At 43.5% G+C, this 26,361-nt stretch overlaps 1 protein-coding gene across 1 annotated transcript in view; it reads right to left on the bottom strand.

The window, feature by feature from the left end:
* Positions 1 to 26,361, bottom strand: part of KCNQ1 (potassium voltage-gated channel subfamily Q member 1) — a 1,107,170-nt gene that overhangs the window by 347,448 nt on the left and 733,361 nt on the right. Inside the window, exons 10-11 of the mRNA XM_078682891.1 lie at positions 23,354 to 23,495; positions 7,667 to 7,787 (exon numbers count right to left, since the gene is read on the bottom strand). Coding sequence (XP_078539017.1) covers positions 7,667 to 7,787; positions 23,354 to 23,495 — 263 coding nt within the window. The remainder of the gene's footprint in view (positions 1 to 7,666; positions 7,788 to 23,353; positions 23,496 to 26,361) is intronic.

The following is a 26,361-nucleotide window of genomic DNA, read 5'->3' as shown; positions in this document are numbered from 1 at the left end:
AGTAAGTGTGCTGGCTTTTGATGAAGATAGAAAATTCAAATATATGTGTAGCAGTAGCACTCCCACATTTTAAATTATTGATATTTGTTAAGGCCCCAGCTTGTGACATAAGTTGAGAAAAGCATCCACACTTAGCATTTGGTAGTTAAGGATGTCAAGCTCTTATTGAATCTGAGCTGCGATTAGGTTTTTGGGAACAGCAGCCATATATTGATTTAGTGCGGTGCTGAGCTGGTTCCTATCTTGGCTCGCATGACTTCCAGCATTGGGCCTATGCTTGGACCTGCCAGTTTTTTGGAAAGTTTGGAAAGACTGATTTGAAGGGCCGTTGCTTTTATGGCGATTTCACTGCGGTACTTGACAAGAGCGCCCCTAGCATTGATGTGAACTCCCAGGTATTTGTAAGTTTTTTCTACTAAAATGTGGTTGTTGTTGTATGACCAGCCGCTTCCTCTATAACATTTCCTGCCAAATATAACCACTTGAGTTTTCTTAAAATTAACCTCTAAATTATTTGTGGTTGTATAGCTGTATAGTCTAACTGGCAGCTTCCAATGTTCAATATATCTGGTTATGGGGTAGTTTGAGTGGGCCATGTTTCCTGAATAACAAGAAAGTCGTGGCCGGAGAAAAGATTAACTATCTCTGTAATGTTTATTTTGTGTTGGAGGCCACTGATGACCTTTTAGCAAGTCTTCTTCATTTTTTGAACTTGTAAACAGCATAATTCAAAGTAAGTCCTGACAGAGCACAATTTCATTTTAGCAGAATTAACTAGGGATAATATGAATTCTGTAATTAAGGTCTAATCCCTCTTCTCAACAAACCAGATGATGCAATGGTGTTGGATTTAGCTCACTTAGTGTGAATTAGAGCTCCTGTTGGAAGCAGGTGACTTTTCTGCAAGCGTCTCACTTACCCTGCACTCTTATGTATATTAGCAGGTATACAATAACTTCACAAGATACGCTGAAAGTGGGGAAGCAGAGGTAAGCTGAATGTCTCAGAAGGCAAGATAAAGTGCTATCACGCAGTAAGCAGTAACAGTCTTGTTGTTATACTGCTGAGTTGGACTGCACTACTGATGTCTTTGTCTAGCACTTACTGCAACTTAACAAAATGTCTCACCCAATATCACTCAACATTTTCTCTCTCAACACTATGCAATGATCCAGGCAACAAAACTTTCTACTGAGCAGATGCATGCATCTGGGAGCTGTAGTGTACTTGAGTTTGTATGGTAGTGTGGAGTTACAATCTGACGGTGTGGGGGCCTTGGTCTTTTTAGGTCTCGCCTGACCCAGTGCATGCGCTGGTCTGGCGAGACATTTTGTGAGGGCTCTAAAAATGCTACCATGGCCAGCCTAGAGCTACAGTGCATGTGCACGGGCACGCGCTTAGGAGCCGAGGCGCCAAATAGCAAACCTCGTCATACTCATTAAGCGCCCAAGATCACTTTCGCCCGCGATCACTTTAGCAGCGCCCCTTTGATGTTCACATTCAAAGAACATCAAACATCAAAGAACATGTTGTTGTGTTGATGTTTTGCTGCGCCCGTTTGACTTACAATGTGCTTTCTCTTTCCACAACCGTGAGATGCTTTTAGTATTACTGTCACACACACAACTATACACACAGAACCACAACCACACACACACACATACAATCACACACAACCACATAACAACCACACACTCAACCCCACACACAACCACACACACACACACACAACCACAGCCTCACAAAACAACCACACACACAACCACACAGACACAACCACACAAAACCACACAACTGCACACACACACAACTGCACACACAACTGCACACACACATAACCACACACACAACCACACACACAGACACAACCACACACACAACCACACCCAACCCGACACCCAACTACACACATACAACCACATCCACACAACCACACACAACTACACAAACACACAACCACAACCACACACACAACCATAAACAGCCACAACCCCCCACACACACAACCACCCACACAACCACCCACACACACAGCCACACACACAACCACACAACCAAACACACAACCACACACACACACAAGCACACACAGTCACACACAACCACACACAACCACAACCACACACGCATTAACACACAACCACACACACAACCACACACACACCCGCACACACACAACCACAAGTACACACACAACCACAACTATACACAACCACACGCACACACATAAAACCACACACACAACTGCACACACCACACACACAACCACACAAACACAACCACACAAACACACACACAAACACACACACAACCAGACACACAACCACACATACACAACCACAAACACACAAACCACACACACAACTGCACACACACAACCACACACACATATAACCACACACAAACACAACTACACACACACACACAACCCCACACACAACTACACACACAACCCCACACACAACCACACACACAACCCCCCCACACACAACTACACACACACAACCACACACACAACCACCCAACCACACCCACCAGACACAACCACCACACACAACCATACAAACACACAACCAAAATCACATACACAACCACACACACAACTACACCCAACCACACACAACTACACCTAACCACACACACACACCAGCACACACCACACACAACCACACACTCCACCACACACACAACCACACACCAGACACACACAACCACACACACACACACATAACCACACACACACACATAACTACACACACACACATAACCACACACAACTACACACACACACATACCCAACCACACCCAACCACCACACACAACCACCACACACAACCACACACACAACCACACCCACAACCACACCCACACATACACATAACCGCACACAACCACAATCACACACACAACTACACCCAACCACACACAACTACACCTAACCACACACACACACAAGCACACACACAACCACACACACACAACCACACACACAACCACACACACCACACACACAACCCACACACAACCACACACCCAACCACACCACAACCACACACACAACCGCACACCTCACACACACAACCACACACAACCACACACACAACCACACACACACAACCGCACATACACCCACAACCAACCACACAACCAAACAAAACCACAACCCCACACACAACCACAACCACACACACAACCACACACAACCACAAACACAACACACACAAGCACAACACACACAACCACACACACACAACCACACACACAACCACAACACAACACACACAACCACAAACACAACACACACAACCACACACAACCACACACACAAATCCACACACACACAACCACAAGCATACACACAACCACAATCACACACAACCACACACACAAACACAAACACACACACATACACACAACCACACACACACAACCACACGATCACACACACAACCACACACACACACCACACCCAACCACACACACACAACCACACACACAACCCCAACCACACACACAACCACAAACAACCACACACACAACCACACACACAGCCCCACACACACAACCCCATACACAATCACAGGCACCACACACACAACCACACACACACCACACCCAACCACCCAAACACACACAGCCACATCCAATCACCCAACCACAACCACACACATACAACCACAACCACACAACCACAACCACCCAACCACACACACAACCCCACACACCAAACACACACAAAACCACACACACAACCACACACAACCAAACACACAACCACAACCACACCCAACCACACACACAACCACCCAACCACACACACAACCACACACACAACCACACACACAACCACACCCACACAACCACACATACACACAACCACACCCAACCACACACACACAAGCACAACCACACACAACCACACACACCCACAACCACACACACAAACACACACAACCACAACCACTCACCACACACAAAACCACACACAAGACCACACAACCACACATACAACCACAACCACATACACAACCACACACACAACCACACACACGACCACACAACCACACACACACACACACACGCACAACCACACATACAACCACACACACACAACCATAGACAGAGCCACACCATCAATGCACACTTTCAACAGACACAGAAACCATCAGTTGTCAGAGCATGCTTTCACCAGGCACAAACACCACCAGCCGTCAGTGCACGCTTTCAATGGGCACAAACACCACAAGCCGCCAGTGCACGCTTCCACCAGGCACACACCCCTAGACATTAGTGCACAGTGCACGCTTTCACCAGACACACACACACACACACATAACCAGCCATCAGTGCACGCTTTCACCAGGTACACACACACCACCAGCCGTCAGTGCACGCTTTCACCAGGCACACACCACCAGCCATCAGTGCATGCTTTCACCAGGCACACACACCACCAGCAGGCATGTGCACGCTCCCACCAGGCACACACACCACCTGCCATCAGTGCACAATTTCTACAGGCACACACACCACCAGCCATCAGTGCACATATCAATTGTTAATGCATCCACAAATAACTATTGAAGCAATCGCAGTATGGCGCACTTTACTTTTAAACATATTTATCTAAAGTGCAGCATGCCACCATTGCTACAAAAATAAAACACATGTTTTTGGCCTACAATTTATAGACTTTTGTTGCAATTGGTGTTGCAATATTTAGCAATGCCAATAGCTCAAACTTAATTAATGCGAGACCTACTGCATTGCAAATCCTTATTTGGTGTTGGAAATTGCACATTTTCTCCTGTATACTTAGTTAGGTCTTTGATGTAACAAGAGTGAGGGTCTGGTCCTCCCTGATGTGGAGTGCTTAGATGGTCTATGGTTTATATTATATGAGGGACACTGATGACGAAAGGCAACAGTATTTTAATAAGCAACAATTTAAACTTTTTCTATTTAGTGATGTCTCCAATTATTTGCTTAGAAGAGCAAAAGAGAAACTTGGACAACCATTAAATGACATTGGGATAATATTCAACACCCCGCCAACTTAATGGTGCTAGGGTTAAAATGTATTAAATGTGTAAAATTCGTTTTCAATGCACTCTATAAAATAAAACTGTGACTAAAATGGAAATATAAAACACCATTAAAATCAGTAATCACTTTTGTGTGGATTGTTTCGTTCATTACTGTTTCACCATTTGATGGCTTTCTCTTAGGATCACGAGCAACATTGCTGTACAGAATTCTGTGGGATAACACGCACTACAAATCCATATTGCTCCTCCATTTTAACCTTTCGGTTAATAACTTTGAACCGTGTTGTTGTATAAACCTTGGCTGTATTAACATATCACTCACCTACTTATGCTGAGAGAGCTATAGAATCACACTATACGTTTGCTAAAATGGTTTAATATAAATAGTAGATAGCCTCTTTTATTAGACTAAGTCTATTTTTTATTTGAGGGCTGAGGGGCTTCAAAGATGTAAAACCTCTGAATTTCTACCATGCTTATAACATTCTACCAATGTGTAGGCACTGCCACACTCCCATTACACAGAACAAAAGTGAAGCATGAGGGAAATACTTCTCACACGCCTCTCAAACCCAAATCTTCATTCTCGGTCTGTCTTGTCACTGAAACCTTCCTTCGGCTTAAACCAGTTGGCAGGTGATCAGCCAAAACACGATTCAGAATACAAGCGGCTGCGGAGGTGACTGATGCCACATTATCACACATCAAGGAGACCGACAGTCTTCTCTTAAAAAGGCCTTCTCTGGGTCAATGATTTGCCTTCATCTCCTTCAGACTTGGCAACTATTCTGCAACTGCCTCTACTCACACTTACTAGTCCTCATTATCCAATGATCTACTCTCAGCACCTTGAAAATTCCAGCCACTGTCACCTCATCTCCGCTCTTTCAGCATTCCGAGCAATCAAAGGGGACATGCCGGCGAGTCAAGGACAGAGAAGTCATAGAAGCTTTTGGAAGCGCACGGAGAAGGGCATTACCATCATTGTTGTAGAACAGGAATGATATTTGAACCACTAGCCTACAATCTTGTACTGCCACAAGGAGTGTGATCTTCCATTAGAGGTGAAGATGGTACAGTATGTCTGGTGCTATCAGTATCTCTCTGGGTTGTCACTACAAGAAGAGAGCTTTTGGCATTCACGAGTACCAGTAACAGGGTTGTCTGAGCAGACAATCATCATATAGTGGACATTTTGTTGGGGCTATTTAATGCACAAGAACAATGAGAAAAGAAATAGATTTGAACAGAGTGGAGCTAAGGTCCTGCTTTGTCTGTGGACATTCTTCACAACAGGATGGAGAGACTCAGAGAACTGAATGTAGCAGATGGGTACAGGATCGTCTGTGGAGAAGTGACTTCCAATCTGTGCTTCATGGAGAAGCTACTCTGAGGCACAACAATAGGCAGTCTGTGTGCTGTTTATGTGGGAGAGAAGATACTACATTGACCCTGCAGGTTGTCATTTTCAGGTGTCAGTACAACTGACTACATGCAATCTCTGAGAACTGTATGCAAAAATGAAATAATCAACATGCCTGTTATTCTAGAAATGTGTGATTCTTGGAAAAAAGCGTTTGGGGAATGTACAAATACAAAAAGGAGGACCTAAAAAATACGATGAAGTGGGAGAGAAGTTGTGTGGCTTACTGCTTGATGTGGTATGACAAACATGCATCTCTGACTGGTGGTTGGATTTCAATTCACAATAAAGTGGCGAGTATGTTCCTCAGTAGACATGGAGAAGGAGAACAAGAGTGGTTTGTCGATGTTTCATCCGTGTGTCTAAATAGTCAGTAAAACGTCTTCTTCAGGTTACTAGTTTGGTTATTAATTGCATGTTTGTAATCCTATGTGCTCCATGCAAAAGAAGTATGTGTTTTATTTTTCCTTTGTATGTGCAACTGAATTTCCAGGTGTTCTTGAAAGAAACAGCCAGTTACCCGTGCATAGAGGCAGCAGGCAAGTTACACTTGCTCACTGTCATCATTTCATTTGTGCTGTCAATCAGAACAGTTTATATAAATGTCGTAAATGAGTGAAAGGGAGAACCAAAGACTTAGACATAGGTGGAAGATAGAATAGGAGGATTTCAGGCAGGTTGTAGTGAGAATGAGGCTGGGGAGTTGTATTTGCCCAGTGAGACCAGAATAAAGCAGCACTCAATTTAGCAGGAGGGACACACTGGTGTAAGCATGATTTGGATTTCTGAACATTCTTAAAATGGCCATATGCATGTTTGTTTATATTCGTAGCACAAAGTCTGGTGATTTTTTAGTAGATTTAATTGAGGTTAGTTTCGATTGCAGGTATAGACAGGGGTATTAAATTGAACCTGTGCATTGCTTATTTACAACAAATGAGATTGCTTTAAAGCGGGTCATAAGGTGATGAGTGTTGTTGGGTAAGTTCAGACAGTTTTGGTCCTTTTTAAGGTTTTAATTTAGAAATGTCTGCGCTAACCGAGCTGGAATGAGATAACCATCGATCTGACAAAGCAGCTATCATTGTGTAGGTTAAGGCTAGTGTGTGTGAAAATATGTCTGCTGTATTTCACTTTGTAGCAATGTTCAATATGTCTTACGGCTTTTTAAATGAAGCTGCAGCGTTTGACTTACTGAGAAATATGAGTGATTGGCGTCAGCAGAGTTTCCCCCTCCATGTCAAGATCGTCTGCAAAACTGTTGGTTCTTATGAAGGGCGATGAGCTCACATCTAAAAATCCTGGTCTCTTTGTTACTGCGGAGAGAGAGGTAGATGGAGAAGTGAAACTTAACAGATGATGCAGAATGCCATGTCTAGATGTGTGAAATGACTGTTCGGGCATGCTAAAACTGCAACAAGCCGTCCCGACAATATCAATACCCATCATTTGTAAGTGTTTTGATTCATTGCCATAATAATTTCATGGAACGAAAATCTTAACAATCCCATGAAACCCAGGATGCCTTGGCTATATCAGTGAAGCAAAACTCACTCATGACACCTAGAAAGAAGATGACAGCTCCATGAACATAGTTCCAATGCAGTGCTTGAAACTACACACTGAGGCCAGTAATGCTCCTTTTTTATGTACATTAGCACTGAATACATCATAATCCGTATTTTATTATTACTATTTTTAGCCATGCTGCTATACAGCATGGCTTCAAATAATTGCTAAAGTCGGCAACACCCTTGAAGGACAGCATGAAAAAAGGCGATAGGCAGAGCCAATAGTCTCAAAGATGAGAGCGATTGGCTTTGTCAATGCTTGTTAGGTCTCGGCACAACACACCTGTGATTCTGAGCAACTCAGTTAATCTCCACATGCGTAAAAAAGAAAATGAATATAACATTTGGTAAAAGCTCCTATCACATAAAGTAAGCTATTTCACACAAGTATTAGTGAAAATTCATCTGGAAGCAGATAACATCTGTCTTCACAATAAGAGCAGATAATATCTGTAGTCACATCAAGCAACCATTCTACAGGAGAAAAGGGCTTCTTTGAAGTGTGTGTGGCATATTAAAACATAGCTACAAATGGCATGAGGTTCAACAAGGCGGCAGGGAAGGAGAAAGAAATAAAAGTAGTACCTCAATCACAGCACAATTGGCAGAAGGACAGCAATCAAGCTGAAGCAATCAGTACTTGGTCCATACTCTAGTCCAGAGGTCTTCAAACTAATGGATGCCGAGACCCCCCTGTCAACATTTTCAAACGTAAGTACCCCCCTCCTGACAAAAATTTCTAAACCTCTAGGTTATGAGGAAGGTGAGGACCAAATTATGCGACAGGCTTGACTAAATTGTGTGAGTAGAAAATGTAAATAATGTTCTGTGATGCGTATTTTGGGGTAGCATTGCTTTATTATTTAGAATTTTTTTAAACATAGTAATACTGAGGAAAGATTTCACCCCATCAGTACCAGTTTATAACCAAAATACAGCAATTAACATCAGAAAGATGTCTAGTCAACCTCTGTGAAGGGCCTCCCAATCTGCAGGAATACGCGCTGCCACATTAGAAGCTCACCTGGCCATGGCCGGGAGCAGCAAGGGTGCATTCAAACCGTGGCGATCTTGTGCAGAGTTAAGCAGTTTACCCATGCCCCTTTCCTCTCAGCCCCTTCCTTCCATCCCTCTCTTCTCTCCTCTCCCAATCTCGGATCCCTCTCTCACATTGCAGGCAGATGGTTATTAGCCCCAGGACACCTTTTGGTAACAGGAGCGCACTACAAATGTAAATAATAGGCAGAAGCAGGGGATCCACTAGACCCGAACTTCAGGGGGGGAGGGGGTTAACACTCCCAGCCAGGGCTTGTCCAAGCACTGGTCGCACACGGTGCAACAGTCTTTCCACCTTCTCCATGAATTCCCTCACTACCCCTCACCAACAATACACCTCATCTCTCTATAGAACCTATCTGACAAACATTTAATTTTTTTATAGCGCTACTCATAGTTTACTCACACTCAGTTCTGTGATTTGCATGGTACATCTTCTTTGTACCAGGCACTTTAACCTTCTGCACTGTGTGGGTGACAAGAGTGCCCACGTGACTGCACGGTGAGCAATGCAACAGTGTGAGAGTAGGGTAAAAGGAGTGACTGCAGGGTGAGTGAGATGACCTTATGAATTTGGGTTCGGCTGTAAGTGCAGAGTGGGACGAATTAGTGCATGGTTAGTGATGGCCTTGTTTGAAAGAGCTACAGATTGAGCAGTAAGGGTGGGACAGGTGAGTGGAGTGTCACATGAGTGCAGAGTGAGAAGTGTGCTCGTGTGACTGCAGGGTGAGGTACAGAGTGAACAATGCAAGCGAATTTGTAGTGCAGAGTGATCACTGTGAGAGCAGGGTGAGTGGGTGAATGTTGTGAGTGCATGGTGATCAGTGTGAGTGCATGGTGATCAGTATGAGTGCATGGTGATCAGTGTGAGTGCATGGTGATCGGTGTGAGTGCATGGTGATCGGTGTGAGTGCATGGTAGTGTATTGTGATCAGTGTGAGTGCATTGTGATCAGTGTGAGTGCATTGTGATCAGTGTGAGTGCATGGTGATCGCTATGAGTGCATGGTGATCGCTATGAGTGCATGGTGATCAGTGTGAGTGCATGGTGATCAGTGTGAGTGCATGGTGATCAGTGTGAGTGCATGGTGATCAGTGTGAGTGCATTGTGATCAGTGAGTGCATTGTGATCAGTGAGTGCATTGTGATCAGTATGAGTGCATTGTGATCAGTATGAGTGCATTGTGATCAGTGTGAGTGCATTGTGATCGCTGGGAGTGCAGGGTGAACGTGAAAGTGAAGGCGAGAATGAGAAGTGAGTAGTCTGAAAGCAGGGTGCATTCCCTGAAACTTGAAGCGTAGTGTTTCAGATATAAGTTAAACTATTGCTATAATGGCATTAATCAGAGTTCGAGGGTGGAGGAAATAAATAATGTGCTGATCCTGCAACAAACGTCCAGTCTAATGATTAGGGTTACCAGCTCATTATTTTGATGGCCCAGAAATAAGCAGTCACCTACAGCTGTATTTTTTGCACTTATCTGTGAATACTTAGAACAGCAAATATAAATAGAAAGCACTTTTAATTGTGTTCTAGGGATGCCTCAATGATCCATGACTAAAAATGAAAGAGAATAAAGACAGAAAAGTCACAAAACTATTTAATACATACTTTTTTATTTATAACTCAATTTAGTGTCAAGAGCAGGTCTCTGTAGGATCGTTAAACAACACATAGCAGGCATGTTTCTTTTGACAACCCAACTTTATATTTCCTTTCATTAAATGCATTCTCACACTACAGCAGTAAGTGTAAAAAGACAAATGTAAGGAATAGGCAGAGTGGGGGCCCAGGGGGTAGTGGAACCATAAAAAAACTACGCTTTGGTAATCAGTTAACAAAGGCATGTAAATATGCTAATGGTCTTTAAAGACCTGTGAAAAACTCGGGCAGAGATAAGACTCCAGACACTGCCCAGCAGAGGCCCCAGGAGCGCAAGCTGCACTGCAGCAGCCCGGGCTGAGACACAGGATGGGGGGGGCTGAAGCCCTGGAGGCCAGGGCAGAAGTGACACTGTGAAGGCGCGACCCCCTTTGCATCGCTCCACGGCGCCCCTGGGGGTCGCGCCCCACAGTTTGAAGACCCCTGCTCTAGCCGATAGAAGAGGAAGTGAAGCCAGCACACGCTGGCTAATTAGAAGGCAGCAAATAAAAGTGACTATGAAGCCAACAACTGTTAAGCAATGTGTAGGCTGCATGCCCCTTATTATGTACAATTTCTATCGCAAATGGGAGCAGGCAAGACCTAAACAGGTAACTGAAGCGCATGTGATATTTTTATTTTACTGGACACATGCTCAGGAAATCTAAAATATATGTTTCCCAGTTACAGGTAAAAAGCATTTGAAACAGAAAATGACACAGTACCTGAATATATGCGACTATATACGGGATGCATGGAAAAAGAGATCCAACTAATAAGAGTAGCAATACATAGCCAAATTGACAGACCTAATCCATGATTGATTTAGGCCTTAGTTAATTGGCAAAAAGCCACGGTGTCCATTGGCTTGATAACAAAACAGCCTTTTTTTCAAGTTCTAGAGGAAGAAAAGGCTGGCCTAATTCTTTCCCTGGAGACCCATATTCCAATTTGCAAGCTCCAGCTTCTGAAAACACACTGATCACCTTTGGTGACAACATCAAGACAAGAAAGCACTATGAGTGGCATTGCCAAAGGAGAAATATTTCGTACAGTTTAATACAAACTATAACTCTAGCTGACACCCTGGGCAGATGGGCTGCATTCAATCAATCAATCAATCAATCAAAGCATTTGTATAGCGCGCTACTCACCCGGAGGGTCTCAAGGCGCTTGGGGAGGGGGGGTCCGCTACTGCTCGAACAGCCAGGTCTTGAGCTGCTTCCTGAAGGCGAGGTGGTCCTGGGTCAGGCGGAGGTGGGTCGGGAGGGAGTTCCAGGTCTTGGCGGCGAGGTAGGAGAAGGACCTTCCCCCTGTGGTGACTCTTCGGATGCGGGGGACGGCGGCGAGGGCGTGGCCGGTCGATCGAAGCTGGCGTTTGGGAGCGTAGAAATTGAGGCGGCTGTTGAGGTATCCTGGTCCTTGGTTGTGCAGGGCTTTGTGTGCGTGGGTGAGGAGACGGAAGGTGATTCTCTTGTTGACCGGGAGCCAGTGCAGGTCTCGCAGGTGTCCGGAGATGTGGTTGCGACGGGGGATGTCCAGGATGAGTCTTGCTGAGGCGTTCTGGATCCGCTGGAGTCTCTTCTGGAGTTTGGCGGTGATTCCGGCGTAGAGGGAGTTGCCGTAGTCCAGTCGGCTGGTGACGAGGGCCTGGGTGACTGTCTTCCTGGTCTCGGTGGGGATCCACCGGAAGATCTTGCGTAGCATGCGTAGGATATTGAAGCACGACGAGGAGACGGCGTTGACTTGTCTGGTCATGGAGAGGGATGAGTCCAGGATGAAGCCCAGGTTGCGTGCGTGGTCTGTTGGTTTGGGTGCGCTGCCCAGGGCGGGGGGCCACCAGGAGTCGTCCCAGGCGGAGGGTGAGGATCCCAGGATGAGGACTTCCGTCTTGTCTGAGTTCAGTTTCAGGCGGCTGTTCTTCATCCATTCGGCTACCTCCTTCATCCCTTCGTGTAGGTTAGCTCTGGCGTTGGCGGGGTCGTTGGTGAGGGAGAGGATCAGCTGGGTGTCGTCGGCATAGGAGATGATGTTGAGGTTGTGCTGTCGTGCGATGGCTGCGAGGGGACTCATGTAGACGTTGAAGAGGGTTGGGCTGAGCGAGGAGCCTTGAGGAACGCCGCAGATGACTTCGGTGGCTTCTGATCTGAACGGGGGAGGCGGACTCTCTGTGTCCTTCCGGCGAGGAAGGAGATGGTCCACTGCAGCGCCTTCTCCCGGATTCAGACGTTGCTGAGGCGCTGTACTAGGGTACGGTGGCAGACGGTGTCGAAGGCCGCGGAGAGGTCTAGGAGGATGAGGGCCGCTGTTTCTCCGTTGTCGAGCAGAGCTCGGATGTCATCGGTGGCTGCGATCAGGGCGGTCTCGGTGCTGTGGTTGGCCCTGAAGCCAGACTGCGAGAGGTCGAGGGATCCGTTCGTCTCGAGGAAGGTGGCCAGCTGCTTGTTGACAGTCTTCTCGATGACTTTTGCGGGGAACGGGAGCAGCGAGATGGGTCGGTAGTTCTTGAGGTTGGAGGGGTCGGCTGATGGCTTCTTAGTAGGGCGCTGAGTTCGGCGTGCTTCCAGCTCTCTGGGAAGGTAGCGGTGTCGAAGGAGGTGTTGATGATGTCCCGCAGGTGGGGTGCGATGACAGCGTCGGCCTTGTTGAAGACGTGGTGAGAGCAAGGGTCGGTCGGAGATCCGGAGTGGATGGTGTTCATCGTGCGGATGGTGTCTTCGGTGCTGATCGGGTTCCAGGCGCGGAGGGCGGTGGTGGGTAGTGTTGGTTCGGTCGTGGCGTGCGTCGGTTGAGTGCTGAAGCTGTTATGTATGTCCGTGATCTTGTCGTGGAAGTAGGAGGCGAGGGAGTTGCAGAGGTCTTGCGAAGGGGTGATGTCGTTGTTTCACTTAGTAGAAGCAGATCAGATGCTGTTCACAGTGGTAACCTTGAATGTACCACTCTTGACTACCCGTTCCTGGACATTTCTTACCTGCCTGCCATCATTGACTTCTGCTGTTGAACCCCGCTGAGACTTGCTGAGGGTGTCCCGAATCCGAGCACCGCTATTGCTCTCCTGCCACCTGGGAACTACACCCCCCAGCATTCTGTAGCTCTTCCAGGTTCTACACATGAAACTCACAGAATGTTGAGCCCCAATGTGCACAAAAATAATGGTAGGACACAGACACAGGCACAAGGCAGCCTCAAAAATACTGGTTGTTTAAGCCACATGGTGAATCACAGACATCCATTAGTTTGACAGCTCCTCACCCACATATAATCCCATCTGTTCCTTTAATTTGTCTGGAGAAAAAGTCAAATCCATCATTCTCAGAAGTTAGAGTCTCTCAGCACCAAGATGATAGTGGCAACACTAAGTCAAGATTAGATCTTCCTCCAGCTGCTTGTCCATATGTGATAGTGCTAGCTAATATTCCAGAACTGAAATCAAATGTGCCAGAAAATACGGAGCAGCTAATAAATAAAAGCATTGGTTACCTAATTCCCTAGGGGAAAATGTTAATGCCCTCCATAACATCATTATGGCTAGGAGAGTCTCCTGGGTAGGAAGAGCTCCTAAAAGTATCAAAGGAGACTGTATCGTAGTAAACTTTGATAACCATCATATAGTAGGTGAACTCTTATCTGTTTTACCTAATACGCCTTCATTTCACTTGCAAATCTTTGCTCTACCTCTGGGTTTCTTCTATAAACCAAATTCCTCACAACAGCTGCCTACTGTTAGATCTAATGTTCTTTGGAGGCCTTCACACCTCCCGTTAAATCCGCCATTTCCCTCTTCACTCCCATCGTTTCCCTTAAGGAATTGATTTGCTGCCTTGGAAGGCATGTCCGCCTGTGATTGACTGAAATCTGAGGCTCTATTACCTAGTGGAGATTGTGTCTTAGATCTACAAAAGCTGTCTCCCTCGCACACTCTCTCTCCTATAAATTCTAGTGTGGCATTAGCCAGTCTCAAGACAGTTTAAACCTGCCAAAGATCCAACTACCTCGAGAGAATCTTTCAGGATCTATAGCAACTATGTCATGGAACATTGCTGATTACAAGCAAAAAAGGTCTAATACTGACTGGTTGTCTCTGTTGACATCTATTGACACAGTGTGCCTTCAGGAGACCTGGGAAATAGATCCAATATTCTTGAATGGGTACCGCTCCTTTTATACTCCGGCTATACCGTCACCTGCTGGTCGGGCCAAGGGTGGTTTGTTGACGTTGCTGTCTAATGCCTTTTCTTTTACAGTGAAGTCATTTTTTAACAAGTCACCTTATTATCATAATATTTTAATTGATAATTGTGTGGATTACTGCTGGCTCTTTATCAACTTCTATAATAACAAATTTGGAAGTTATCAAGCAAATGTGCTGCTCCCTTTGGAAAAGGATATTAATGAGCTACAAGAGAAGTGTACCAAACCTTGCAATATAATTTGGCTTGGGGATTTCAACACTCACCCATGTAATAAGATAAATGTGTTAGCTTGTGGAATACAGGATGATGATGGGGAGAGAGTTTTTCACTTTTGTCACACGGAGTATGGTAATACCTTGATAGATTATTAATAATAAATACTATTGTATTTTTAAATAAGACTGAAAATTTAACTGGTCAGTTAGAATCTACCTTTTTTAATCATTTTTCTACTTCTACCCTTGACTATGTGTTGGTCTGACTCTATAAAAGGCCTTTTTTATCGTTTTGAGATTGTGTTCTACCCATTTAGTGATCACGTTGCAATTACCTTTTTCATGCAATCCGTAAAGAAAGCCGATTGTGCTTTTAAACTCCCTATAAACCCCCTAATTGCAAGAGAAAAGGGGATTGTCCTAAAATGTGAAAAAATAAGACACTGAGTTTTTTGGCCAACCTAGTGTCCAACCGTCTTGCGGAGATAATGCTTTGCTTGGATTCAGTTTTATACAAGAGAATTATTTTGGATTTTGAGCTAATTTTATCCGATGTTAAAAATAATTTAACTCACGTTATTCGTAATGCCCGACGTAAAAAATAGTTGGTTTGATGGCGATTGTGATAAAACTCTGAAAAGTTTACATGTAGCTTTGAAGTCCAAACCCCGAGACACAATATTAGTTAAACATCTAGGTACAACCTATAAAAAAGCAAGAATTACCAAGCTTAAAACCTTAAAAGAACAATGGTGGAAAAACCTGCAGAAGGCAGCAAAACTAACAAGTATTTACAATGCAATAGGTCTTGCCTTCGAAAAAGTTAGAGCTATTGGCTTTGTAAATGACAAACTTTTTATTTATGGGTTGGTTTTGAAAACAGATAAATAAATGGCATTGTCATTTACAAAGCCAATAGCTTAATCTCTCGCAAATGCAAGACCTATTGCATTTGCGCACACACAAACAGAGACACACAAACAGAGACACACAAACAGAGACACACAAACAGAGACACACAAACAGAGACACACACACACACACACACACACACACACACACACACACACACACACACACACACAGAGCCACACACACACACAGAGCCACACACACACACACAGAGACACACACACACACAGAGCCAAACACACACACACAGAGCCAAACACACACACACAGAGCCACACACACACAGAGCCACACACACACAGAGCCAGCCAGTGTGCCAAATGCCGATAAGCCCGGTGGTATCAGTGGAGGAGGGCACCTCACTGCCTTTCAACAATGGCAGCCCCAATCGAGGAAAACCAGTCCCAGTTGTAGTCACCGACCAGCGGTGTTGTTGTCCACATCAGCGGGTGTTAGGGGGGTTAGGGGAGGGAAAGCTTCCTACGTCGACTTCGGCCCCCGGGGCTGTAATAATGACAGTGTAATGGACCCTTCAGCAAGCCGATCTTCTTGCGTGTACAGGAGCCCACCCGGTACAGCGCCACATCCAGCAACCAGCGCCGCCGCCGAGCAGCACCAGGGACACCACCAGCACCGCCGTGGACCCCCCACTGCCACGAGACAGCCACGCCAAAGGCTGGGCACCGCCCTGCACCCACAGGCCTGGCCGCAGCAGTGGTTCTTGCATAGAGTGGCTCCGGACTATGTTGAGGCCAGCGCGTCCTCGCGGCCTCGGTCCGAAGCCGCAGTGCGATAACTCAGGCCAGGATGGTCGGATCTTCACAGGCGGTGGACCGGGTGATTCCATAAGTCAGCGGCCCCCCAGGGCAAGCGTTTGAGCGGGCTAAACGTAATTTTTTGTGGAGTTTGGGGCTAGATTGTGCTTTAGAAACTCGGAGCTTCACTCCATTGCGGCCATCTTGGGTGTGACTGGATGGTAAAAAACATACTGTACCTGCCCTCCGCTTCGGTTCTGCAGTTGTTTCTCGCGGAGAGCGCGAGGATTAGAGTTTTCACAAGCAATAACAAAATGCGCATATTCAAACCAAACAAGAGACATGAATCCCGAAGAGCAGTGGACAAGAGGCCCCACAGTCCGTCTTCGCCATGACGCCGAGTTTTCTGTTTTAGAGCCGTCCCACTTGGACGGGCTTGACCTGACTTACGTGTTTGGTAAAAGGTTTATTATCTTCTTTATGGGGCCATCTGTTTCACCCCATAAAGAAGATAAGAAACCTTTTACCACACACGTAAGTCAAGGAATCCAGTCCAGGTGGGACGGCTCTAAAAGAGAAAAGAGTACGTCACTGGAACCTCTTTTCCTATGGCTGGCCACCGTTTAGCATGAACAGTGACCCAGCCAATGGAAAAGAGGGGCAGGGCTTAACCTCGCTAATGAAAAGTACTCAGAAACATTAAATCTCGCAGCGAGACTGCGCATGTGCAACCATCGCAGGCCGAGACCTAAAAAGAGTGCAAGCATTTTGGTCTTTGATCAATGCTCCATTCTTAAAAGACGAACAGGCTATAACGACAGATACCAACGTAGATCAGGAAGAATGGGTGACCCACTTTGAAGGGCTTTTCGGAGTGGGTGATATGCCAACTCTACAATCTGATTCCCAATCTATAGAAAGTAATGAGACTCCTGCTAGTTTTACACTTGCTGAAACTAAGCACGCCATAAACCAATGTAAAGGAGCAAAAGCACCAGGACCAGATGGAGTCCCTATTGACCTGTTCTTAGATAATCAAGACCTGTGGGCCCCCACTCCTTACAAATGTTTTTAATAAAATTGCCCAAACATGTGCACCACCATCGTGGAAGGCAACTGTAATTGCAATATATATAAAAAAAGGGGGACAGGTCAATTGCGAAAAACTATAGACCAATCTCTCTGATTGATTCTACTGCAAAGATGATGGGCCATTTGATTTAAAATAGATTAGAGGATTGGGCCCTGAACAAAAATATTATTATTCCTTGTCAGTTTGGCTTTAGAAAAGGGAAAGGCACTGTGGATCAGTGTCTGAATTTGAGCCTAATTATAGCGAAATACACGGCTGCAAAAAAGGTCATCTCCACCTGGCCTTCATGGATCTGTCCGCAGCCCTTGACTGCGTGGCACAGCCTAGGCTGTGGCAGATCATGGAGGCCATAGGAATCGACCTGAATATCATTAATATTATTCACGACCTGTATTCAGGTGCCACAGCATGTGTCCGCTATGGACGGGACGGCAAGTGTACTAGATCATTCAAAATTGCAAGAGGCGTAAGGCAGGGGTGCGTCCTTGCCCCCTTCTTATTTGCTCTTTATACCAACGGCGTACAATCTGCTCTGTAAGGTTCCACCCCGGATGTCCCTTATATAAACTCAGCACAGATGCCGATTTTATTGTCTGCGGATGAAGCAGTGCTTTTAGCTCGTACGGGCAACGCACTGCGCCGCCTAGTTCTGGAGTATACCCAATTTATGAATAACCTAGACATGAAGGTTAATTATTCAAAATCTTTTATTTTAGTGGCAGGCACTTAACAGCGAAGTTATTCACAAATCATTACTGAAGGGGACAAACTGGGAGTTGTTGACTCTTAACTATTTAGGGATTACGTTTGATGCCCAAACTAATTGGCAGAAGATGATTGCTAACAGAGGGTCCCAGATGGAGAAGAACATTGGGGCACTAACAAAATGTATTTTAAAAACTGGCCTAAAACCTATAGATATGATAAAAACAGTGTATCAAGCAAAGACTGTCTGCTGCCACATATGGGGCAGCTCTTTGGGGAACAAGGGATTGTGCAAAACTGCAGATAATTGAAGATAATGTCTTAAAAAGGGTTCTTTCTTTACCAAACTCATGTGCCAACCATAAGTGCCACATGGAACTGAGAGCACCTTACATTACTGACACCATTGCAGTGGCACCGATTCTTATGTGGCATTCAGTATGGTGAAAAGAGACCCTTGCCTTAACAAGAGACATTATAAAGGATGTTCTGAAATTAGATGGGGTGGGTAACATCACTCGGTTAACCTATGTTGAATCCACATTGTAAGCGGTTGGGCAACATCGCCTCTTTTGGACCCTACTACTTGTTGTTCAACCTTAAAATATGACCTAAAAATGCTATTGCTTTCTAATCGGCAGATAAAAAGGGAGGCTAAAAATATTAAACTGTCGACAGTAAAGACATACTTGACTTCTCCTAGCATAATGCAAAAGGATACAAATACCATATATTTAACCTTTGTCACTAATCTAGAGCATAGGAACATTCTGGTGAGATTTCATCTGAATTATATACCTTTAATGCTGGGCTTTCCCCGTAATGTTTATGTTGCTTCTGACCTCCCATTTTGACCATGTAATCAGCAATCTGACCAGAATGACATCCCCATTATGCGTAAAATGAAGTTCAGAGTGTTGTGTAGCCCTTTATTACCTCCAATCATTACCTGACCCTTTTGTTTGTTGTTCTCTGGCGTCCTTTTTGCTATCTGCATTAAAAAAGAGACGTACAATTTGCTAAAATTATATACCGAACAATCGCTGATTTTATTGTATTGTGTAAATAATTATGAATTTGTATTTTTATATTACTATTTTTATATATTTTATCCATACTGTAATGTTGTGAAACACTGCAAATGTTTCTTTTTACTGTAGTTTTCTTTTTATGCCTACATTGTGTTGTCGAAATAAAGTTATTCTGACTGACTGACTGACTACCCTATGTGGGGTGACTGGAATACAGCTTTAGCCCTAGTGGATCACACATTCGAATACAGGACCCTGTGAAAGAATTGTCCAAAATCTAGGACTTTAAGATGTTTGGCATAGGAAGTACCCTGATAATGTAGTTTACACATTTTTCTCACGTTATAATCTGCCATTCAAATCTGTTATCCAAGGCATATTAAGAAATTTGATTCCTGCTTCAACAGAGATCTTTACTTCATCGTCCGCTGGTTCAGAATAGAAATATGTTTTTAGCTTGTAAGAAATAGGTATTTTTTTACCTTGCCTATCCCTGCCCTCTAAATCAACACAGAAAATGCATCGCCCTTGTACAGCTGGATTATCTTTGGAAAGTCTTGCACTGATTTCGGAAATAGTCAAGATAATCTGATTAGTGTTTAGCACGCTTTTATTTTAATCTATAGACCCCAATAACAATTAACAACTGAACAACTGAGTAAGCACTGACAGCCAGCATGTGAGCCCATACTGTCTTACCAGCTCAGACCATATGTAGTTCTCCTTAAAAGAACTAATACATGCTGATGACCTTTTGATGCTGTTTTTTGTATTTCAAGCTCTCAAGTTATGCAGATTCTCCAGATGTTTGTGATCTTTCATGGCTATAAAATCAACAACACCAAAACCAAGAGTGAGATGTTGCATATCCCACAGATATACCATAAATTAGATCTCTGATTCCACAGGTCAAGTATCTGAGAGAGGTTATTTCCGATAATCTTGGAGATATAACTCATCTATATGATTTCAGCAAATGGTCAGGGATAAAGAAACTTTTCAAACTGCATCAATTCATATCAATTTCTATAAGTGACCGAAAAAATAATGCCAAATTTATTATACTTTGAAGTCTGTTGGAGACATTTGAAGAAGTATGACTATTTCGTCCTTTAGACACTACTGTATGTTGCTGTACTATCATGTTGCAATACTCCAGCATATTTCATTTCTACTTGCCTCAATAAGGCATCTATTATTCAGATTTATTTTGATGTCATACTTTCAACCTTAAGTATACAAAAAAAGTGACGGATGAGTTGCTTGAATTATTCTGAGCCACTGGCAATTACTTGGGCCACATAACAGTTCATTGCTATTTCGCACACCATACCACCTCTGTTTGGGCCTAGCAATATGCAAATCACCGTTGACCCTGATCCAATAGGAACAGTCCATCCCGAAACACCAGGCCCTCATTTAACAAGAACACAAGCGATCCAGGACCAGTTTCACCTATAGTAGGGCTCATTAGACCGGTATAGCTTGGTTCCTATGCCACAGTGCTGGAACCTCATCTGGGTACACCCGGCCCTCCTAGGTCATCACACTGAAGTATACAAAGGAGTGGTTGATTGAATGCATGAATCAATTTGAGCTACTAGTAATTACTCATGACGCATACTAGGCCATCATTTTGCACACATACCACCTCAGTTTGGATCCAACCATGTGCAAATCAGCCTTGACCCTGCTCCAATAGGAACATCCAGAACGAATTGCCAGGCCACGTCCTCCCTGAACCAGAACACAAGCAACCCAGGACTGGTTTCATCCTTATTACAGCTCATCAGCCAGGTACAGTTTTGTTCCATTTGCACAATAAGCACAGCACCCATGTCTGGGCATTCCCAGATGGATTGAGATGCAGCCCCAGTAATTATCTGTGGTTGAGATTAATTCGAGCATTCCACCCATCACTTTTTGTGCATGCCTCAGTGCCATAATTTCACCAGTAAACCACATCCGTTATCCTACCTAGTATACAATTACACAATTCTTTAAAAGATTAGGACACTGTCCATATCTGTGGGGACAGCCAGAAATACCTCCTGTGCCGGAGTTTTTCTTTTTTTTAATAGACCGCAGTATGGGTCTTGGTTTCCTTGCTTTTAAAAAAGATATTCAAATCTACACACCTTATTCCAACTTCAGACCACAAATGCAAGCCTTGTTCCTTTCCTAACTGGATGGAGTTATGGTCGGCTTGATGGTCTCAACCCAAACAATATTAGTACTCCTGAAAGGCATCCTACATGATGCGGCTCATCTCAACAAAGCCTGAAGAAGTTTGATCACATTAACCAAATTCTAAAAGAACTACATAGGCTTCCCTTATAGGTCTGCATCGTCTTCAAGACCATCAGAAACAACACTCTCTATAAATGTGGCCAAGAAACTACCCTCCGTAAGCAAAGAGTGCCACATCAGGAGCAAGAATAATAATTAAACCAAAGCTGAAATAATGTATGAAGAAACAAAGGAAGTCAGGCTTTCATCATCTATGGACTCAAAATCTGAACAACATGCCCATCAACACCTAAACTGCTCCCAAGATCATGCATTTTAGAAACCAAAGACACATCTCTCCAAAAACATTACCTCACCTCACGAGGAGAACCTACATCTTGGCGGCCTACTTGAAACCAATCTAAAATCGTACTCCAAAGCTTTCATCCACTGTTGAGAACTCTGCTGGATCCCAAATAGATTTGTTTTACACAAATAGCACAACATATAGCTGTATGAACAAAGATGTGGTGCTTTACAAAACTAAATTCAATAATTCATATGCTTAAACGAAAACTACAAATGCGAGTACAGCCAGAAAAACTAAGAACTCTAAATTATGACTTACATAAACAAGGGCCACTTTGACTTCGAATGTTCAGAACAAGGATCTTTTGAACAACCGAATAAAGTGAATAACATACATAGATCCATTTTGATTTACATTTCAGAAACATTCTATGAACTTGTTGCAATTACAGTCCCTAGAATGTCGACTTTCACGTGTTTATCACCTCAAGTGTTTCAAAATTCTGGTGGATCAATTCTAAAATAACCTGTGTTACATGGGTTGATCCGACATGCAAGATTTTGAATGTAATGGCAGCAAGGTTTCTTCAACAACTTAAAGTACATCTATTCAATATCTTTTTGTTTAAATATGCATTTTAGAACATCTTAATCTATTGCATTTGGCAAAGACAAAAAGCTATAATCAGGAAGAGAAAATATGAAATATTACATTACAGTGTAGTCCACCGTTGCGAGTGCTAGGAAGGAGAAGGAATAAAGATTACACATTTAGATCAATTAATCAATATTGAGGAAGCAAGGTGACTCATGAGATTGTGTTTAAAGCATGGGGGTGGCTAATGATGAAAACAGAGGAAAGCTGGCATATTAAAGGAACAATAATGAACAGGCGATTAAGATTGAAAATTGAACAGAAAGGTAAAAAGGGCCATGCAAAAGCAGAGATAGGTACATGTGAGAGAGATCGTGGAAAATGTGCTGATAACAAAAATAAGATGTATGTGAGGTGAGATGCCAAACAGATGACAGTGTAACAAAGACAATCCATACAATACAAGTTAATGGTTGAGTGATAGGAAAACTTAGAGCAGACACATGAGAACAGAAAAGTGTAAAGACAGAACTGATTAGAGAGAAATATGGTGATAAGGTAATACTTAATTCCTTACTTGTATTCTCATATGCATCAATGTTATAGCTGTCATTTTTTCTGTCATCTATTACAGAATCATAGGTAATGTTCGGAACAGACATTTTGTCACATGATCCTATACCGTTGTCTTTTTCTGTCTTAAACTTCTTCTTTTTAACCTGAAATCAACAAAATAGATTATTTTTATTAAAATGTCCAGAATAGCAGATTGGTTCCTCAGATATACAATCAACATTCTTTTAAAATCTACAGACTCACACGTAATATCTTATTGCATTTGAGTTTTTTCTATCTTTTAATTGTAAGATGCTTTTCAATTCTGTTGAAAGGAATTGTATTGATACAAATTTGAGATTCGCTCCTATGTTGTATAATGGAATGTAGAATGTTGCCATCTATATCTGCTATATATGTAATATACATATTCAATATTAAGGGTATAAAGTACAATGTTGTTCAATGGCAACTGCAATCCTCTTTACAAAACAACTTTTGCTATCTTGCTGAAAGAAGCCAAAAAGCCTTTAATGGAGACCTGGAAAAAAAAGTTTGGATTGGTGAAAGACAGATACCTACATGTAGCATATTTATAACCAAGCAATGTAGAACCAATGCAAAAGATCAGATCCAAAACATCCAAAACCATACAGTGATGGGTGTAAATAGAGACCATACCTCTAGTACATGAGATATATTTCTAACAGATCACCAAGTAAATAGTCAGCCACTTTTGATTCCCTCTTCTACAAAAGATGCTAAACCCATGTTGATATTATGTGCTCTTAACATCAAACATCTATGATTGTTTTGGGGAGCAAATCTAGTGCTTCTTTGTTCGATGAAAAATGGGCTAAAGCAGCATTATTTAAAATAAATGTACACTTCTAGCTCTCTAAATCAGGATTGGTAATGGAATGTCTGGATCCCTTTAATACATTAAATTGCCCAAAGTAATTGAGAAAAGTGTCTTTTCAGACTGAGGTATAAATCTCAAAGCCCAAAATATGAATTGTATTACATTTTGGTGTTAGTGTATCAGGTTTTCTGACCTAAAGTTTATTTTTGTATGATGGGGGTTCTATTATACATCACTGTCCTTTGATCAGAGTTACACATTTTATATCTGTTTCCAATTTTATATCTGAATTACACCTATAAATTCAGGAGTAAGTCACACTTAGGTTGTGAGTAAGTCATATTTAATCACTGAAAATTCTTTGTGAAGCATAAGTTGCTTTCGACATATGGGAGGTCACAAATCTTGCACCCTGTTCCTCTTCCCTTTATCTTTTCTTTTTTTAAATTATTTGCTTTTGCACATCTGCCAAGATTTATCTTCTTTCCTATTCTCTCCTTGTAAAATTCAGTAAGAGAAACATTTTTCCAGAGGATGTAAGCCCTATTTTGAGTCTAAAGCCTCAGAAACATATAAAGGAACATCGAAATGCATTGCTTCATTGGTTTTGGTTAGCAGTGTTTCCTTTCATTGGGGTCGGCTTGATGAAAAGAGGCATTCTTAAGATTCCCATTCACAGGAGGAAAGTACACTCTAATAGTTTTGATATGCACTTTTCATTCATTCAAATTTTATCAGAATAGTTAGGTTCAACAGGCCTGATTAGCAGTGGCATCAGAGCTTAGTAAGATGGCTGGCTGCAGAGAGGTGAGCAGTCTGCCCCGTGGGAAAACAGATCCTGTCTGAGGCCTGCCTCCCTTTGTGGCACTGGGACGGGGGAGTAACCAAATTAAAGCCTGGAGGTGGCTGGGGCAGCAACCTGCAAATAGTGGGGAACGGACTTCCTGGAAAGTCGGCCTGAGAGAGGGTGATGCGCAGTGTGCCGACTACAAGACAGGGCAGAGGTTCATCGCCCATGCCCATGAGGAGTCTTCCGACCTGCAGTAAGACTGGTCCTTTGCGTGAATACTGCAATGAGAATCTTATGGGGCCTACTTCTGTTGGTGCTGTGAGACCAACATTGGAGGGCCCTGGGCCTCTATGAGCGGCTAGCGTTAGATTGCTGGAGGTGGAAGAAACCAACGATCTTCATGAGTGATTGAGATAGTGAGCGAAAGACTCCCCAAGTAATGATTAGAGAGGATGGTACAATGAGGAGGCATGAGGAGTCCTCCACTGAGGAGTTTGGAGCCACCACTTATTCTCCTGGACAGGCTATGAATGGAGGGATAGGTTCATGATTGAACACTGCAGCCGTAATTTTAAACTTAGTCTGTGAGATATGATGAAGATCATAGCAATGAGACAAGCGGGTTCGTATGTATCGGCTATACTTGTATTGTATTTCTTCAAGTGTCAGAATGAAGGTAGCAAAACTGTAGTTTTTTACAGCACAAAACTGGGGGTCTGACGAGCAATATGACAAATTCCCCAGTAACTCTCTCTAGGTCATTAGAGCAGGCGGACTCGCACTAGTTGGGGGCCTTCTATTATGGGAGGGCTCTATGTTGGCCGAATACAGCTAGGTCAATTGTTAATTTAGGGGTAGAGGTTTGATTTTTGTTGATGGAAGTGGGAAGGGCTGATATACGATTGCTCTATCTACTTGAAGGGTGATGACCCACCTGGGCAGACTCATAGCTGCGTGTTTCTGGGTATGTCCTTGGTGAGGGCGAGGGCGAGGGAAGGATAAGTATGTCTTTGCATGAATGGGAATGTGGATTTTTCACAGTTTTAAACAACTATACTGGAGGTATTGGTTAGAATGACTTGCAGTAACAGCAGGGAGATGGCTGTGCATTTTGCAACTACCTCTGGCCTAACTTGATGGGTTCCTCCTCTACAAAATTGTAGATATAATGCAAAGGACAATAATAACTTGAAATGTAAGAGGGCTTAATAGTTGTCCTAAGAAATACAGGGTATGTTCATATCTTCACCGATATATGGTCCAGATTGCAATGCCAAAAGAAACCCACTTATGGCAGAAATTAACGAAGTCAGGAAGTAAAGGAGGGGATACGTTTGGCACCGCATAGTCTAATTGTACGAGAGGAAGGGTGAGACTG

This window comes from Lissotriton helveticus, chromosome 3_1, assembly GCF_964261635.1.
Source record: "Lissotriton helveticus chromosome 3_1, aLisHel1.1, whole genome shotgun sequence".
Classification (NCBI taxonomy): Eukaryota; Metazoa; Chordata; class Amphibia; order Caudata; family Salamandridae; genus Lissotriton; species Lissotriton helveticus.
This window is presented reverse-complemented; position numbering and strand designations above follow the sequence as displayed.